Here is an 18,783-nt window from a genome sequence, read left to right as displayed (position 1 = left end):
GTTCACAAATCTTTGAGAACTCACAGGTCCAAGATTCTGTTTATTAGCTCTAAAAATGTAGATTGATGAATAAGGTTAATGTTGCAATTAGGGCTGTCACAGGATTTAAAAAATGAATCGTGATTAATCATGCTGTTAAACAAAAATAAAATACCATTTATTAAAACAGTTTTGGATGTTTTCTACGTTTTCAAATATATTGATTTCAATTACAACACAGAATACAAAGTGTATACCGCTCACTTCATATTTATTTTTATTACAAATATTTGCACTGTAAAAAATGAAAGTAGTAGTATTTTTCAGTTCACCCTATATAAAGGTACTGTAGTGCAATCTCTATCATGAGAGTTGAACTTACAAATGTAGAATTATGTACAAAAAATAACTGCATTCAAAAATAAAATAATGTAAAACTTTAGAGCCTACAAGTCCACTCAGTTCTACTTCTTGTTCAGCCAAACTCTCAGACAAACAAGTTTGTTTACATTTGCAGGAGATAATGCTGCCCACTTCTTGTTTACAATGTCACCTAAAAGTGAGAACAGGCACAGTGTAACAAGATATTTACATGCCTGATGTGCTAAAGATTTATATGTTCCTTCATGCTTCAACCACCATTCCATGCTGCTGATGGATTCTGCTCAACAACAATCCAAAGTAGTGTGCACCGATGTATGTTCATTTTCATTATCTGAGTCAGATGCCATCAACAAAAGGTTTATTTTCTTTTTTGGTGGTTCCGGTTCCATAGTTTCCAAACAGAAACATAGCTCTTTTAAGATTTGTGAAAGCATGCTCCACACCTTGTCCCTTTCAGATTTTGTAAGGCACTTCAGATATTTAAAACTTGGGTGGAGTACTGTAGCTATCTTTAGAAATCTATATTGGTGCCTTCTTTGCATTTTGTCAAATCTGCAGTGAAAGTGTTCTTAAAATGAACAACATGTGCTGGGCCATCATCCGAGACTGCTACAACATGAAATATATGGCAGAATGCAGGTAAAACAGAGCAGGAGACATACAATTTTCCCCCAAGGAGTTCAGTCACAAATTTAATTAACACATTACTTTTTTAATGAGCGGCATCAGCATGGAAGTATGTCCTCTGGAATGGCAGCATTATCTCTCATAAACGTAAAAAAAACCTGTTTATCTGAGTGATTCACTGAACAAGAAGTAGGACTGAGTGGAGTTGTAGGCTCTACAGTTTTACTTCATTTTGTTTTTGAGTGCAGTTATGTAACAATAAAAATCTATATTTGTAAGTTTCATTTTCATGATAAAGATATTGCACTATGGTACTTGTATGAAGTGTATTGAAAAATACTATTTCTTTTATCACTTTTACAGCGGAGATATTTGTAATCACAAATAATAATATAAAGTGAGCAGCGTACACTTTGTATTATGTTATAATTGAAATCAATATATTTGAAAATGTAGAAAAATATCCAAAAATATTTAATATATTTCTATTGGTATTCTATTGTTTAACAGTGTGATTTAAAACTGCAATTGTGATTTTTTAAAATCGCGATTAATTTTTTTGCGTTAACTGCGTGAGTTAACTACAATTAATCAATAGCTCTAGTTGCAATTCTGCTGTTTACCAGGCAGCAGAAAAACTGACATTAAAATTCCAGCAGCTGCTTTGCTGCTACCACTCTGCAGCTGCAACTAATGCACCCACCCAATACTTGTATGCAGTGTAGTTGTAGCCATGTCAGGCTCAGGATATCAGAGCAACAAGATGGGTAAGGTAGTAGCTTTTATTGGAGCTCTGTGTAGCTCGAATGCTTATTTCTCTCTGTCTCAGAAGTCATTACAATAAAAGACAGTATCTGCCCACCTGGCCACCCACTGCTTCATGTATATCTTTATGATAGGTTTTAGCTTTGTTAGATAGGAAGTATTGTGAGGTGATGGTAGCTAAGTAACTTAATTTCACAGACCAATAGAGGAGTGGATTTCACATTTAAATCTATTAAATCAATGATTCAATTTATGCTACAGATCTGGTAAATAAAAAGGATGCCATCATCTAGTTTTTATACTAGAGATACTGTTGCCAATGAATTATTTATATCCCTGACTAAGAAGCGTGCCAAAGAAATATATTACCCTACTGAGTTAGAGCCATAACATTCACTCTTGTGGAAAAACCCATAGACAAGCTAGTTACTTGGAAAATTCAGCAATAATATGAAGGTTTAGTGTCACAGATGTGGAGAGCCAGGGGCTGTCCTCTGCAGGCTACTCAAGGAGCACAGAGTTCTGTCAGGAACCCTGCAGAGGCCTAAAAACTCTCATATTTGAGGAGGGGAGTGATGGTAAGGGGAGCACAGAATGAATGCCAGTGGACCACCTCAGAGTAGTCAACAGCTCTCAGTCTCTCCTGTCCTTTATATAAATATATTCACTGAAGTAGGGAAGGGTCTCTCCCCTCCCAGGTAAATGCCCTCAGCACCAGGTTAATCCCAGAATAGCCTAGAGCCTCTCTCAATCTCTCCTGTTGAAGTTGTTCTACGTTGTATAACTATATCATTATTCACTGGGCCAATGAGCGAGAGTATAAGAATGACTCTACAGCTTGGTTATTAGGACACTCACCTGGGAGGTAGAAGATGTGGAATCAAATCTCTCCTCTTAATCTGGCAGCTACATCTCCTGCCTTAGGGTATATCTACATTGCAAAAAATCCCCACAGCACAGGGATGTCTCTATGGCTACACTTGCAGCTGTACAGCGCTGGGAGTTAAAGCTGTCTTCGTACAGCTGAGTAGGGAAAGCGCTGCAATCTGGCCACACTGACAGCTACCAGCGCACTGTCGTGGCCACATCTGCAGCATCTGCAGCGGCATTGGGAGTGGTGCATTATGGGCAGCTATCCCAGTGTTCAAGTGGCTGCAACATGCTTTTCAAAAGGGGGGGGGTGGAGTGTGAGAGGAAGCGTAGGGGCAGAGAGTGGATTTTTGGAGCCGACACTGTGTCAGCTCCCTGCCTTGCAAGTTCCGACCTCCTCCCTTACCCCTCTCTCACTCACTGAAAGCAAATAGCCTTCGTTTTTTTCTTCACAGACCAGCTAAGCAGCCGCTCCGAAACGGACCCCCCTCCCCACCCACTGCGCTGCTTCTCTCCTCAAGCCCCTTCCTTCCCCCTCTCTTCAAGCAAACACTAGCTGTGGTCATTCCAAAGGAAACTCCCTGCCTCTGCTCCTTCACAGCAAACAGGACTTGTGTTTGTTTTTTTTTGATAAGCAGGTCCTGGAGCCCAGAGTTCACAACAAAACAAAGAGAGGCATCACAACAAAACAAAGAGAATAATCTTTACTGAGAAGCATTATGAGAAGGTTCCGGAGGTCAGTTACAGCATAGTAAGATTATTCTCTGTTTACACTGGCACCCCAGCGCTGCAACAGCAGCACAGTTCTCTTTATTCCTCTCATCGAGGTGGAGTACAAGCAGTGCTGTAGCCAGGGAGATACAGCGCTGTATGTTCCTTGCCAGTGTGGACGGGGAGTGAGTTTCAGCACCGTAAAGCCACCACCAGCGCCTTAACTCTCAAGTGTAGCCAAGGTCTGAGTTTGGGTCACCTGATTTAGGCACATAGTACAGGGCTAAAAATGGTGGTGTAGACATTCCTGCTCAGGCTGGAGCTGGGCTTTAAAACTTAGTGGCGGTGGTGGGTTTCAGCACCCAGCCTTCAGCCTGAGCAGGAATGTCTACATTTTTAGGCCTGTGGCAGAAACTCCATGAGCCTGAGTCAATTGCCCCAGGCTCTGAGATTCGCCGCCATGGCTTTTTTTTGGGGGGGGGGGTGGGGGCAGTTTACACGTACCCTTGATCACAGGCTAACGCGTTGTTCTTACTCCCTTTGGCTCAATGAATATTTATGTCCTGTATTTATATAAAGTGGAACAGCTTCAACAGGAGAGATTGAGAGAGGCTAATCCCAGAACATTTTATATTCTGGTGGTTAGGATACACATTGTGGGTGGAGTGGGGGGAGATGGAGAGCTGAGTTTAAGTTCCTGTTCCTATGGGGGTTCAAAACTGAGTCTCTCACTTCCCTGACAAGTGCCCCAACCACGGGCTAAAGGTTATAAGAGGAAACACGCACTCACCAACCCACCCAAAAGCTGACCAGACTTTTTCAGTTCACTTCCAAAAATGTTCAGAATTTTTCAGCAAACTTCTTATTTGTTCTGATTTTTCGGTTTGCTGGATGAACTGAAAAAAAATCAATGATTCACCCCCTGCTCTAGTCAACATTAATGTATGCATTAAAATATGTTACTCCACTACAATGTCAAGAAGAATTCTTTCCTGATCATGATCTCCAAAACTTGCATGGCCCGAACTATACAAAGTTCTCACACAAAGAAGTCTGTAGAGGAAAGGGAGATGATGACATTGAGGAGCTGAGAGATGCAATGTCCAGCTCTGACAAGCTGCTGTGCTAAAAACAGAGCATAGCCACGGTAGCACAACTGGCAGGAGGGCCTAGCTGGCCCGTGCATGTACCTAGTCTCTCTGACCTGGGGAGGCTAGCCCCTTTTGCCACTTGCGCTGCCACACCTACACTCTATTCTTAGTGCACCAGCTTGATGAGAGCTAGTGTGGGTATGTCTCCTTGAGCTGGGAATCACACCCCCACCTTGAAGTCTAGACACTCATAGGTACAACCCTCCTCCGTCCAGCAGCTTTTGGGACATTTGAGAGATATTCAGCTCATTCCACCCTCTCAATGGCTAGTTTTATGAGTGGCTGTTTGGCCCATAATTGTTGTGCATTGGGTACATGTTAGCAGTTGTTTTTACTTGCATTTCTAATAAAGCCCAAACCAACATAGTTCCTTTTTCTTTGCACACCAGCCTCACAGATGTCAGCAACAATGCACAGAACTCTGTGTTTCTTAATTTACTTTTTTAAAGTCAAATGAAGCTAAAAAGAATTAGATGATGATATAGCTTACTGACTTTCTGATGGAGCTGCAGATGTGATAGAAAAATTAGGATCCAGTGGATAATCCCTACATACTATCCCACTTAACAGATCAGACAAAATTTCGCCCAAACAACTTGACATCGTGTCTCAAACTAGGAAACTTCAGAATGTAGAAACTTCATTCAAAGCCATCTCCTGACCACCAAGACAGGAGGATGCTCAGAGATATGTAGTGAGGAATAAAGTTGTCTAGATCTCTATTGCCTGTTTCAAAGCAAACATCTTTCATGTGCAAATTTTTTATGCTTTGCATATCAGACACAGACAGATCATTAGAATGTCTCATTGTCACTGCCAATGACTCACCAAGTGAAATGGTAAGTGATTCCATTTATCAGACACATGATCTCAATCTCAAAACCCTGTATTTACAGATGGATCTGAATTCTAGAGTTCAGCTCAGGCGCATTTCTTGGAAAAAGGGGTGTTTTCCATACAACAGAGCATTATTCATAAATTTATTTTTAATCTCTAAAACCTGGATATGTGTTTTACACAAGTAATATGAAATTTTAACCTCCCTCCTCCCCCGCAACAAGGTTCAGTTGTCATAGTTACTTGATTCATTCATCTCTACTTGTTTTGGCCAGAAAAAGCTAAACTCACAGAAAAAAATATCTACACATTAGGATATTTCAGATAAAACAAAAATCTTATCTTTTAATTTCATTCCACTACTGCAGCCAAACTCCTGGATGCACTTTAAAATGGTAAAGAAAACTACAAGACTGCATACTGGCTGACACACTGTTGATTTTAAACATATTTTAAAGCAAGTAGGATTATAATCAGAATTATGATGACAGCTCATTATGCTTGAAATATCAGGTAACAAATTTAACTCACTCAAGAATTTACCACACGCTCCAATGGCACCAGATTACTCTGCGAGAAGGATGAAGTGATATAAATAATGCTTACTTCCAGTTTTTAAAATCTGCTAAGGCTGGCAAGGCCACAACGTATTCACACTTCTTGGGTTTACAAACATAAGCAAGAACATGAAAGTAATATTGACCAGTTTCACTTTATTGCTTAAAAACAGTAATGCAGCAACGGATGGGACAGCAAGAAGTGCTAACGTGTGTATACATATGCCTTTGACTTTGCAGAAAAACCTGAGCGCTAAATTGCTGTTGTACGTTCACAACAATTAAGGCAACTGAAAGACTTAATCTGTTCTTGAGAATACTGTTAGAAAAAATTATAGCAGTGCAAATTGAGGTTTCACAGCTACTCTTTTAGGGCCTGATTCATAATTGTGTAAACTAGGAATAACTCAATTTAAGTCAGAGGAGTTTCAGTGGGCATAATAAGTAAAGGAGAATCAGGTCCTCAATGATAAATGTGTACACAATGGCAGACATATAAATGTAATAGAATGAGAAGAAAAACATTTTTCTCAGTAGTTACTGCTGAATGGTAAATTTAAGATGGGACATCAAAAAGTAGATGCTGTCAAGCTCTCTCATGAAATCAGCATTACTCTGAAAAGGAGTGTTTTTCTCAATAACAAAGTCATTTTTTTCCATGTTCATGATAACTTTGTAAGTGTATCTGTTCCGTTGAAAGATTGTACGTAAATACTTGAGACTTACCGGTTACCTGTTTTCTTAACTTTTCAATTTCTTCTTTTAAGCTTTTAATTTCTAGATCTTTGCTTGCTGTTACTGGACCATCCACAGTTGAATACTGTAAGGCCTGGACTGTCTGGGTGGATTCTAAAAACAAAGAAGAGTACCATGAGATAAGCCTTCCACACTCTCCCGATATACTCTTTAAGATGTCAGAAGTGACACTATTGATAAGTGGAGAAGTGCACAAAATTGTCTCTATACCAATGGTAGGATACTGGAAAAAAACAGGAGGAATTGAAAATTCATATTGACATAAGAAATTTGATATACTTGGCCTTACTGATTCAGGCTGCTTTATTTCGAATGTTAAAAGCATTGATTATAACCTGTTCAGGAAAGATAGCACAGGTGGAGGAGTGACACTGTACACTAAGGGCACAATTACAAGTAATTGGTAACTCAGAAGCACATGATTTTTAATGCATATGGATCAAGATGTTAACCAGCAAACCATCAAATCAAACTAGAGATCAGGATGAGTTACTCTGTAAACACCTGTCTGTAATGTGTGTGTGGGGGGAAAATTGTGTTGCTACAAGGCACTTCAATTTGGTAAATGCATGCTGGAGATCTAATGCATCCAGTAGTAAAACATCGTTAGAGTGTCTAAAAATTATAGATATACACTTGGTGCTTCAAAAGGGGTAATTCCCCAAAGCTCAAGAAAATTATGAGTGAAACTGATTGAGAGGAAAAGTTTAGACAACAAATGCGAATGAAAATTGGGAGATTTTTTAAGCAGAGTTTATGAGATGGCTAAAAAGCCATGAAACATCTTCAAATAAAAGCCCATCCTGGTTGGGGGGGTGAGGGAAGACAGAAATAATAAATAAAAAAAAAAGTATCTACTAAATTGAAAAAGGGGGAATAGATAACAATTGATATAAATTAGAAGTTATGATGTTCGGAAAATTGACAAGGAAAGCTATCAACATCACGGAAAAAATCCATAGATAGCAGGGCTAAGGACAAGAAGCTTTTAAAAAGTGTACTAGGAACAAAAGAGATGGTAAAATGTTAATTATGAAGAAAAGGCAGAAGGGTTCAATTAATATTTTTGTTCTGTATTGGAAAGAAACAGGATGGTGTAGTTGTATCACATGGGGATGAGGAAGTACTATCCAGTTCATTAGTAACGGAAGTTACACAATATCTAATAGAGTGTAACAGAGTGAACTGTCACATGGGGGAGGGAAGGAAAACAAAACCAAAATACCCAAGCAGCTGACTCCAATTAGTAGTCCTCTCAAAGACAGCTGAGAGTGGAAGGGTGTGGGCCTATATAAGTTAGAACCAGCTCATTCTAAGGAGGAGAGAGAAGGATGAGGCAGTGCTCTGGAAGACTGGAGTTGTACCTAGGAGTGTCTAGGGAAAAGAATCAGGGGCAGAAGATGGAAAAAACACTTGCTGAGCAAAAGCTACCGGGTTTGGGGAGAGTTTGGCACAGGCTGGGGCCTGCCTCCACAGAAAACTATGGACATACCATGCAGGTAAAAAAACTGTGGAGAAATGGAACGAAGTATTTTGGGTGCAGGTGATGATGATGATAATTTGTATCTATCACTGCATACTATCTAGCTCTTTTTTGGGGGCGAGGAGCATCCTATGTTTTGTGGTGGTCAGGTCATCCTGGCTCAGAAAACCTGGATAAACTTGCATTCAAGAATCCTAAAAGAGTTGTCTGAGGAGATCTCTGGCCCTCTGATGTTAATTATGAATAACGCTTAGACTATCATGCAAATTCCAGAAGACTAGAAGAGTGCTAATGTTGTGCCATTATTCAAAAAGTGTGAGCGAGATGACTTGGGAAACTAGAGGCCCATTAACCTGACAAATCTGGGCCAAAATAATGGAAAAGCTGATTTGGAAATCAATTGATAAAGAATTAAAGGGTAGGAATATAATGAATGCCAGTCAAAATGGTTTTATGGAAAATAGGTCTTGTCAAACAAACCTGATTATTATTATTTGATGACGTTACAAGTTTGGCTGATAAAGGCAGCTTATAGGTGTAATATATTAAGACTTCAGTAAGGCATTTGACTTAATATCACACAACTTTCTGATTAACAAATTAGTGCTATACAATATCAATAAAGCACACTCAATGAATTAAGAACTGGCTAGCTAACAGATCTCAAAAAGCAGTTAATGGGGAAATCATTGAATGGTGTTGTTTCTAATGGGACTTCACAGGGATTAGTACTAAGCTTGCTACTATTCACATTTTTCATCACTGATCTGGAAGTAACTATAAAATCATTGCTGATAAAACTTGCCAAACCTGGATGAGTTTGGGCCCATTCAAGCAAAATGTGTTTTAATACAGTCAAATGCAAAGTGATACATCTAGGAATAAAGAATGCAGATCATCTCTAGGAAACTACATCCTGGAAAGCAGTGATGCCAAAAAGGATTTAAAAGTCTTAGTGGACAAGCAACTGAACTTGAACTCTCAGGGTGATCGTGTGGCAAAAGGGGCTAATAAAGTGATTTGATGTATAAAAAGATTATTTTATCTCTGTGTATGGCACTGATGAGATCAATATTGGTGTTCAAATTTTAAAAAAGAGATACTGAAAAAACTGGAGAAGGTGCAGAAAAAAGCCCCAAATATTAGGGCTGGAGAAACTGCCTTACAGCAGGGGCTTTCAAACTGTGGGTCGGGACCCCATTTTAATTCTAGTGTTAGACTTTCTGGGGCCCAAGGCCAAAGCCCAAGCCCCACTTCCTGGGGCTAAAGCTGAAGCCCCAGTCCCACCATCCAGGGCTAAGGTTACATGCCCCTCTTCCCCTCACCCAGGGCAGAAGCCCTTGGGCTTCAGTTTTGGGCCCCCCACTCCCCACCCGGGACAGCAGAGCTCAGCCACAGGGCTTGGGAAGGCTCGGTCTTTGATCCCCACTCCTGGGGTCGTGTAGTAATTTTTGTTGTCAGAAGGGGGTCGCGGTGCAATGAAGTTTGGAGAACTGCTGCTTTACAATGAAAGACTTAAAAAGATCAATCATTTTAGTTTATCAGAAAGGAGATTAAGAGGTGACTTGAGTACAGTATATAAATATATTCATGGGGAGAAAATACAAGGTACTAAAGGGCTTTTTAATATAGCAAAGAAAGGCATCACAAGAACCAATGGCTGGAAACTGAAGTCAGACAAATTCAATTAAGCACAAATTTCAACAGAGTGTGATTAACCACTGGAACAAACTACTCAGGGAAGTGGTAGATTCTCCATCTCTTGATGTCTTCAAATCAAGATTGGATGCCTTTCTGGAAAATATGCGTTAACCAAACATAAGTTATGCTTTAGTCAAAGACAAGTTATTAGATTCAATAAAGGGGTAACTGGATGAAAATCAATGGCTTGTCAGACTAGATGATCTAATGGTCCCTTCTGGCTATAAACTCTATGGATCTATGAAAAGAGTATCTGCCGAGGTATATTAAACAAACATATTGGTTAAACTTTCAAACACTGGTGCCTAAATTGTGGTTACAGTAATGTGTGTGTGTGCTCACAAAAGCTGGAAAAGAGAACAAAATAAAGAACCAAGGGATGCTTCAGAAAATCCAAACAATCCATACATTTGAATGCCTCTAAAGAAGAAAGAACAACATATTGTACCTTACACTTAAAGATGAGCCTTGTTTTGTGGGGTTGTACACTAATTTCTGTATTATAGCTTTCCCCGCCTCTCTGCAAACAGACTAGGGCTCAAAGCTGTAAAGACTACACGTGTGAATATCCCCACTGGCATCAATGGAATTACTGGCATACATAAAGTTAAGAACATGCAAATGTTTTTGTAGGATGGGGACTTTAAATCATACAATTTCTACTTGCAAAGTGCCAACACATCTTCAGTAGGTGCTAAATACACACATCTAGATTCTTCCCCCACCCCAGATAATAAGTATGTAGTGTTCACAGCTGGAGTAATAACCAAACCATGGCTTCACCGAATTCAACAGATTGTAAGTGGCATATATGGGATGCTTTAGGACTTTAAAAAAAAAAACTAAGTGTAATCTGTCAATAGAAGTAATGAAGCGGATTAATTTCCAAAGGGAAGCATTCCTGGAAACACATTTTAATTTTTTTTCCATAATATTGAAAGCACTTCACAAACTAAAGCCTAATCCAACTGAAAGTGACAAAACGGTCTTTCTAATTGCTTTACCTTGCAGTTTTCTACTGAGTTCAAGTTTTTCCTGCTCCAGGCGCCTTATTCTCCTCTCATAAGCTTCTGTTGCTAAGCTATCCTCCAAAGTCCTTTGAACACTGGCATCAAGGTCCATAGCGGGTGGTCCAGCTGTAACTCTTAGACAACTGCGGTCTGAAAGCACACTGGAAAAAAAAAAAAAAAAAAGGATTTTAAATGTTAGGTAATTTTAGGAAAAAAAAAAAAAAATTCAAGCAGTTGACCAGACCAGTAAATGATTGTTTTAAATTTTTCCATCACAGTAAAAAAATAAAACTTTTTAATGACTGTAGCAACTTAATTAGGGAAACCAACATTAGATATCTTGTGAATGCATTTTTTTAATGCCAAAGGAAAAAAAATTCTGATTAATGATAAGCAAAAAGAATAGTCTGGAATCAGCCAATTAACAAAAAGTCACCTTCCGAACAGTCAACAAGATCAAGATCTAAAATTATATTAATATATCAGCTCATATTAATTACTAATTTGTCTGCCAAGTACTTTGAAGATCCACAATATCAATTTTAAGTATTATTATGAGATGGAAATTAGTGTAATTTGATTGTCTCCTCTGTAATTAATTTCTCCCAGCTTTCTAACTTAATTTCCCCCTTTGTAATGTTTGTTTTTGAAAAAATGACACTTAAGAAATGTCACAATTTAAAATTGAGACATGTATGTAACTATATAATGAAAGCGCTAGGAACCTGATTCTGCAAGCACTTATGCACATGCTTAATTTTACCTAGGTGAGTAGTTTATCTGAAGTCAATGGAACGTCTCATGTGAGTAACATTAAGCACAGATGTTTGCCAGAATCAGGGCCTTGGCTTTTTGGTATATTAGTATTTATTGTACCTCTAGGTAAATACTGACCAAAGTTAAACTTAAAACTTGCATCAGTTGTCACATTCATCTCAACAGTAGCTAATGTTCGTTCACTTTTCACTGGTACTGTCTAAGACCCTAGTCTCTTCTTGTTCAATTTCCTCCAAAAGGCTCACTACTTCTAGGAAAACTATAAACTCTAGTCAACATAGTTAAACAACTTCTCAATTCCGTTAATATTTAAGGGCCATGAAAGGACAGGAAAGAAAATAATTTAAAAAACAGTTAAAGCTGATACCTTCTCTGAGTCTCCCAGTGCATCTTGTCTTACCTCTGTGTCTCTTTTAGGGTGAAAATCACATGTTGGCCAGAAGCTAGAATGAGATCTTAAAATAGGCCTTATGCTGGCTCTCTGCACAGGAGTAAATTGCACCTGTAAGGTATGGTCTACACTGCATGCTTCTTTCAGCAGCATGTAGAATACATATGTACTCAGCCCTCCTAGCACAGATATAAACAGCAGTGTAGCCAGTGAGGCATAGCTTAGGCAAGCAGAGTAAAGACATGTCTGAAGGATGTGAATATGTATGCAAGTACATACCCTATGCCAGTGCTTAATTTGTAATAAAAGAGGTGCTGGGGCTCAAGCAGTATTTTTACTTTCATAACTGATGGACAAAGCCCAGAGGCGCCAGGGCTATGAACCGCCAAGCCTAGAGGTGCCAGGGGTCAGCCCTGACAAGCCCTGGCACAAATCAAGCATTGCCCTATGTGCTCTATATTCACACAAGCTGTCTCCCCCTGTCTACACTGCTATTTTAGCATTCTGCTATCTCCCCGCTGCTAGAGTCTTCCCCCAGACTCCTCCCAGCAGAGAGAGGCTCTGGGCAGCTCTATACTGAAGAGCCTCTTCCTGCTGCAAGGAAAGGCTCTGCCAGCTCCCTGCTGCTGGAGCTCATCCTTAATGCAGGGAAAGACTCTGGCAATGGGGAAAGGCTGAGCCTTTCCCTGTGCGTCGCCCCTGCCAGAGTCTTTCCTTGCCACAGTGAAAGGCTCCAGCAGCAGTGAGCTGTTGAAGCCTTTCCCCAGCACTTCCCCTCTGCCAGAGCCTTTCACTGTCTGCATAGCTATACACTGCAGTGTCGACATAGCCTGCTTTTCACTACAGCATGTAGCTACTGGTACGCTACATGTCACCACCAGTGGTGTGTAGTGAAGACATAGCCTTAGGCTATGTCTGCACTACAGTGGCATTGCGGCAGTTCACTGCTTGTAGTGTAGACATTTGCTACAGTGACGGAAGAGGTTTTTACATTGCTGGTCCTAAATTCACCTCCTCGAGAGGTGGTAGCTAGATCAATAGAAGAATTCTCCCACTGAGCTAGCAATATCTATACAGGGGCACAGGCTGGCTTAACTGTCGCATGCTGTCATATCAGTGTAATTCCTTTTGTGGCCAGTTTTATTCGAGCGTGAGTGCCTCTTTCTGGTTTGTTGCTTTGGAAACTGTATAAGCTAGACTGGAAAGAGGCACTTGCTGGAAGATTCTCTGCACCTTGAAGTCTTTAAACCATGTTTTGCGGACTTCAGTGGCTCAGACACAGGCTTGATACAGGAGTGGGTGGGTGAGATTCTGTGGCCTGCGTTATGCAGGAGGTCAGACTAGATGATCATAATGGTCCCTTCTCACCGTAAAGTCTATGACATGGATATTTCATACCTCTGAGCAATATAGCTAATTCAAGCTAAGTTTCATGTGTGGACCAGACTGTAAGAGAATTGGCTCCTTGGGACAGGGTCTGATTTTAGATGTGTCCTATACTGAGCATACAATAATCTGCTTAATAAAAGCATTTTCCTCAACAGCCAAATGCAGTTGTTTCTTCACTCTATTTTATAGGTTTATATAAACTTGTGACACACAACAGATCAGAAGTTTAGCACATTCATGTATCCACCATACTTTGACAACTGAAGAACTCTGACTTACCAGCTACTTGTATATGTAAAACCCACAAATGGCAGATGATGACCAGAAAATGCAGTGTGTGTTGGTGGAGGCATTGTCTCCTAGGAGATAAAAGAACATCTGGGTAAGCTGAATTCTATCAATTTTGAAAAACATTACTGTATGGTAATGAATCATCAAATGTTAGTGCTGCTGTTTCACTAACCAGATCCACAATGATCTTTATTTGAAGATTAAATATGAAACAGCAAAATCTAAATCTGGCTCTGAATTCAAAAAGATACAAATAGTTCACAGGAAGAGGACTTTTTATTCAAATGCAGTATCATTAAAGGTTATTATGGAAATTAAAAGCTGGTTCATTATTTTCTTTCTCCCTAAGGATTCTTGAAGATGCTGTCAGAGCACAGAACAGCATCTTGTATCCTTCCCTTTACTTTCCCTACCTCTTGAGTCAACTTGTTCTCCCTCTCTGAAGTCTGTCAGTCCAACTCCTGAGATAGCCTAGTGATTCCCCTAGAGGGAATGTCAATCAGAGTGGTTGCTGGAAAGAATGACATGATAGGATGCTCAAAACTCTATCAATGGACTGAGCATGCTTCCTTCACAGTGCTTCTAGCTCCTGCCAGCCCAGGAACAACACACCAAGCTCAAGCCTTGAACTCTGATCCTCCGTGTGCTAACACTAAGGGTTAGTCTACACTAGACCGTACAGATGTAGCTGAGCTGCTGTAGTGCTGCTTTGCAAACACTCTATGCTGACAGAAGAGAGCTCTCCCATCAGCATAATTATTCCACCTCACTGAGAGGCAGTAGTTATATTGGCAGGAGAGTATCTCCCGCCAACATAGCGCTGTCCACACCAGTGCTTAGGTTGGTGTAAGTTATGTTGCTCAGGGGGGTGGCTTTTCCACACCCCTGAGCGACTTAAGTTATACTGAAGTAAGCATGAGTGTGTACAAACCCTAAGATATCACTAGGCCACACAGTTGCAATTACTATGGGGCTGGAGAGGGGTATGTACTCCAAATGCTGTAATATCCTCTTCAATAATGGTGCAAGATTCATGCCTTTATACTCCTGTGTATCTCCCAGCTTTTCTGATGTAGTTGCATCCTATTACATCACCTTAATCACCAGAAAAAACTAATTTTGAAGAAGACTATCACCTGGAAAGCTCTAAAAAGGGCCTATCATTTTAAGAAAGGGTTACATTTTAGGAAAAGATGAACAAATGTAAAGGTGGAAAGCAACTCTCTACATGTGTTTTTTTATAGTTTTGCATGTTAAATCAAGCAGGAAAAGACTGAGAATAACATGTCATTCAGAAGAACCAAAGCCACGTTTTAATGACAGTTTTAGATAGTATTCCAGAAGAATCTTTACCTCTTGACACTCGGAGTCAAAGATTACTAGCCTAAGTACTGTAAGAATTTTTAAGAGATACAGCTTAGTATGCAACAGTTCACAGCCTTTTAGTGATTATGGATGAGTCCCCGTGGTCACTGATCACCAGAAATGAATTGTATTAAAATGTGCAAAAAATGGATCTCAAAATCTATATAGTACTTTCTTAATTAGCACAATGGGCATTGTAAAATCTAAAGGATGGCTGGATAGAAACAGACAGTGAGAAAAAATTCCTTGATTTCTGCATTCTTTTCTATCCTCATATTTAGAAGATTTAAGTTTGGAAAGCTCTTTATCTAAATAAAAATTTAGAAAAACAATAAATAATCCATATTTTTGGGGAGTCAAATAACCTCTGATTGCATCCCATGTTAATTTCAAATTCTAGTACCTGACATCTAAATAGAACACTCACTGGTGTGTACGAGAATTTCCATGACTATACATGCATGTTTGCTTTACAATCACTATTGCAGATAGTCTTCATATACTCTCAGTCCCCTTCTGGGGTTCACAGACTGTACTTGTTGTGGAAGAATCCCCTTCCAAAACTTCATATCAGCTGAAGTAACAGTGAATAAATCATTCCCACTGATATAATATGAAAATTCACCAATCGGAGAAGTAGGAGTTAGAACAAAAGAAAGCAAGTTCAAAATTTCCTATAGAAGTGAAACCCTTTTTTGGTCATGGGCAGAAATTTAACAATGGAAAACACACTTCAACATGCAAAAATCAAATGATCGAAGACATTGCCTATAATTTGTCAGCTCCCAACTCCCTGCAATCCCAGCCCATTTCTCCTTACTCTCACTTGGAAACCTTTATACTCAGATAACAGAGAGTGAAAATGACATTAGATCATTCTAGAAGACACTCTTCCAAATTAAACTGGGAGTCAAAATTTGGAGAAGCAATATTTAAACAGAAGACAAATCTTTTACTATGCAAGCAAAGACAGATTTGGTAAATAGCTCAGGGAGCATATCAGAAGTTTGTAAAATTGGAATTCAGATTCATAATATCAAAATTTGAATTACCCCATTTACCTGCACATAAACCCTCATAATAATGACCATACCTACTGTGTGTGACATTTTACTTTTTACTCTGAAGCGATGTATTTTACAAAAAACAGCATCATAACACCTCCTAAGTGGGATATAGACTTGTATAAACAAGCCTCAAACATTCTGGTTTGCAAAGTACCAACATAATGCACACTAGAATTTAAAGGAACACGTAAGTAGTTCAGGACTGAAATTAAGTTTCTGCCTTAAAAATAAAAGGTGGTTACAAACACAGACATTCATAGATTTGTTAAGAAATTATTTTAATTCAGCAAATACAGTTTTAGGCCTGATCCTGAAAACACTTATGCACATGCTTAATTTTAAGCATATGAATAGTTCACTTGATTTCAACGGGACTAATCAAACATGCATAGTCTACTGAGGACTAGAGTGACCACAGCTGATGGCATCACACCAGTCATCACATAGTGACGTTCCCAGATCTGGCTCAAGCCTTTAAATCCATGATTATCTGGGATTGTCTTGCAGGCAGTACCTTGCAGGGTCAGAGCAAACACCCCTTTGTGTATTAATGGAGAGTTTCAGAGCACAGTGTGGATTTTTTATGCATCCTGATGATACAGGCAAAGAGCAGGTAACACAACTTTCAAATGTAATGAATGACTGAAGAAAGGCCAAATCTTTACAAGACTCATATTTCACACAAGTCAAACCACGTTATGTTGAGGATTTGGCTCCTGATAGCGCATATGGAATGTCTCTAGACACTCAAAGTCTGCCTGGAAGAGGGCCCAGTTTTCTGACCAATACAAAGTACAGGTAGCATATCGGTTCGATGGATCCTAAACTTTGTTTCAGCACTTCAGGCAGGAGGAGGCAAGACTTATTCATTGAAGATCGTCCAATTTGCTACAACCATTTGAACTCTACTTGCAGCCTAGGTAGATGAACTAGTCAATGCTCTTCATAGTCCTTGATCCCACTTTACCAGAGATTCTTGTGGCCCAGCTCCAAGGTTCTGGTCTTCTGCCATGAGATGTTCAACTCTATCACACAAGTGGCATCTTGGAGACCTTGGAGGGTGACTTCTCCACAAGCAGGAAAGCACTGTCAACATAGTCTTGATTGGTGAATACTTGTTGACCAACCTTGATTCAGATGTGCGGCTCAGCACATCCTAATAGCCAGGCGATAACTCGACAGAATAGCACCGGGACAAGAATGCATCTCTGCCACACACCTGCAGTTGCTTAAAAGTGCCTCGGAACCAGTGGAAATTCTGCATCAACTGTTCCTAGGTGTGGACATCAGGCAAAATACCAGCAGAATGGAAAGATGGCATCATAGCGTCCTTGTACAAGGACAAAGGATCTCACACTGAGTGTGGCAACTACAGGCTGACATCGTTATCGACAGTCCCTGAAAAGGTCTTTGCTCACATTTTGCTTGGTAGGATGCAGCCTCTCCTCAAGAGACACTGTCATCCTCAGCAACCAGGTTTTGCTGTTAGGCAGTTGACAATAGATGCTGTCCTTAACCTTCTGCTTCTGGCTGAGGTACACCTAGAATTTAACCGCCTGCATCGTGTGGTCCATATCATCATCAGAGTGGCTTTACATTTGGTCCACAGGTCAGCGCTTTGGCTCACACTGAACGGAATGGAGTTCCAGATGTTCTGCTGAATGTGATGCACAATCTTCACTCTAGTTTTGGTGCAAGAAAGCATGTTGGGTCACAGCTTTTGCCAAGTTTTTACCCTGTGAAAATACCGATATACTTAAAGTTAAGCACATTTGCAGAACCAGGGCCATAAAGTTTTAGAGGCTTTTTTGGTAGGGGTGGGAGGAAAAAGATGGAGGTGAGAAATGGACTTTGGAAGGAAGATATATTTGAATGAAATGAAAAAAACAAACAAAAAAAACCCACTATCATGTAAAACTGTAGACATTCCCTGCACGACCTGACTCTAAGACCTTCAGCTATATACCAGAGATCTCTACCACTTGAGCTGCAGTAGTAAGAGCCTTTCCACATTCCGTTATGACAAAAGGTATTTTGATGGGGGAAAACAGCAGGAGCAGGGATTAATTTTGTCTATGTCCTACCTGGAGGTTCACGTCAGTTTGGCTGCATCAGAACAGTATAGAACACTCAATGGAGCCTGGGCGCATATACAGTGCAGCTGTCATGTCCAGAAAATTCAGAAGCAAATGCTGAACAAGCATTACTGCACATGTGCAAGCAGCAGACTTTTGTGGCTTATAATAAATAAATCTGGATTTAGATTTCCAGAAAGCCTTTGACAAGGTCTCTCACCAAAGGCTTTTACATAAATTAAGCTATCATGGGATAAAAGGGAAGGTCCTTTCATGGACTCAGAACTGGTTAAAAGACAGCGAACAAAAGATAGGAATTAATGGTAAATTCTCAGAATGGAGAGGGGTAACTAACTAGTGGTGTTCCCCGAGGGTCAGTCCTCAGACCAATCCTATTCAACTTATTCATACATGATCTGGAGAAAGGGGTAAACAGTGAAGTGCCAAAGTTTGCAGATGATACTACACTGCTCAAGATAGTTAAGACCAAAGCAGACTGTGAAGAACTTCAAAAAGATCTCACAAAACTAAGTGATTGGGCAACAAAATGGCAAATGAAATTTAATGTGGATAAATGTAAAGTAATGCACATTGAAA

General features: G+C 39.8%; 1 protein-coding gene across 4 annotated transcripts in view; it reads right to left on the bottom strand.

Moving 5' to 3' along the window:
• Positions 1–18,783, bottom strand: part of CDC42BPA (CDC42 binding protein kinase alpha) — a 346,923-nt gene that overhangs the window by 104,186 nt on the left and 223,954 nt on the right. For all 4 annotated transcript variants that reach the window (XM_032798238.2, XM_032798237.2, XM_075064288.1 and 1 more), the window contains exons 9-11: positions 13,668–13,747; positions 10,826–10,992; positions 6,608–6,730 (exon numbers count right to left, since the gene is read on the bottom strand). In XM_032798238.2, coding sequence (XP_032654129.1) covers positions 6,608–6,730; positions 10,826–10,992; positions 13,668–13,747 — 370 coding nt within the window. The remainder of the gene's footprint in view (positions 1–6,607; positions 6,731–10,825; positions 10,993–13,667; positions 13,748–18,783) is intronic.

The sequence above is a fragment of the Chelonoidis abingdonii genome, chromosome 3, assembly GCF_003597395.2.
Source record: "Chelonoidis abingdonii isolate Lonesome George chromosome 3, CheloAbing_2.0, whole genome shotgun sequence".
Taxonomy (NCBI): domain Eukaryota; kingdom Metazoa; phylum Chordata; order Testudines; family Testudinidae; genus Chelonoidis; species Chelonoidis abingdonii.
The sequence above is the reverse complement of the archived record's forward strand: the minus strand, read 5'-3'. Positions and strand labels throughout refer to the sequence as shown.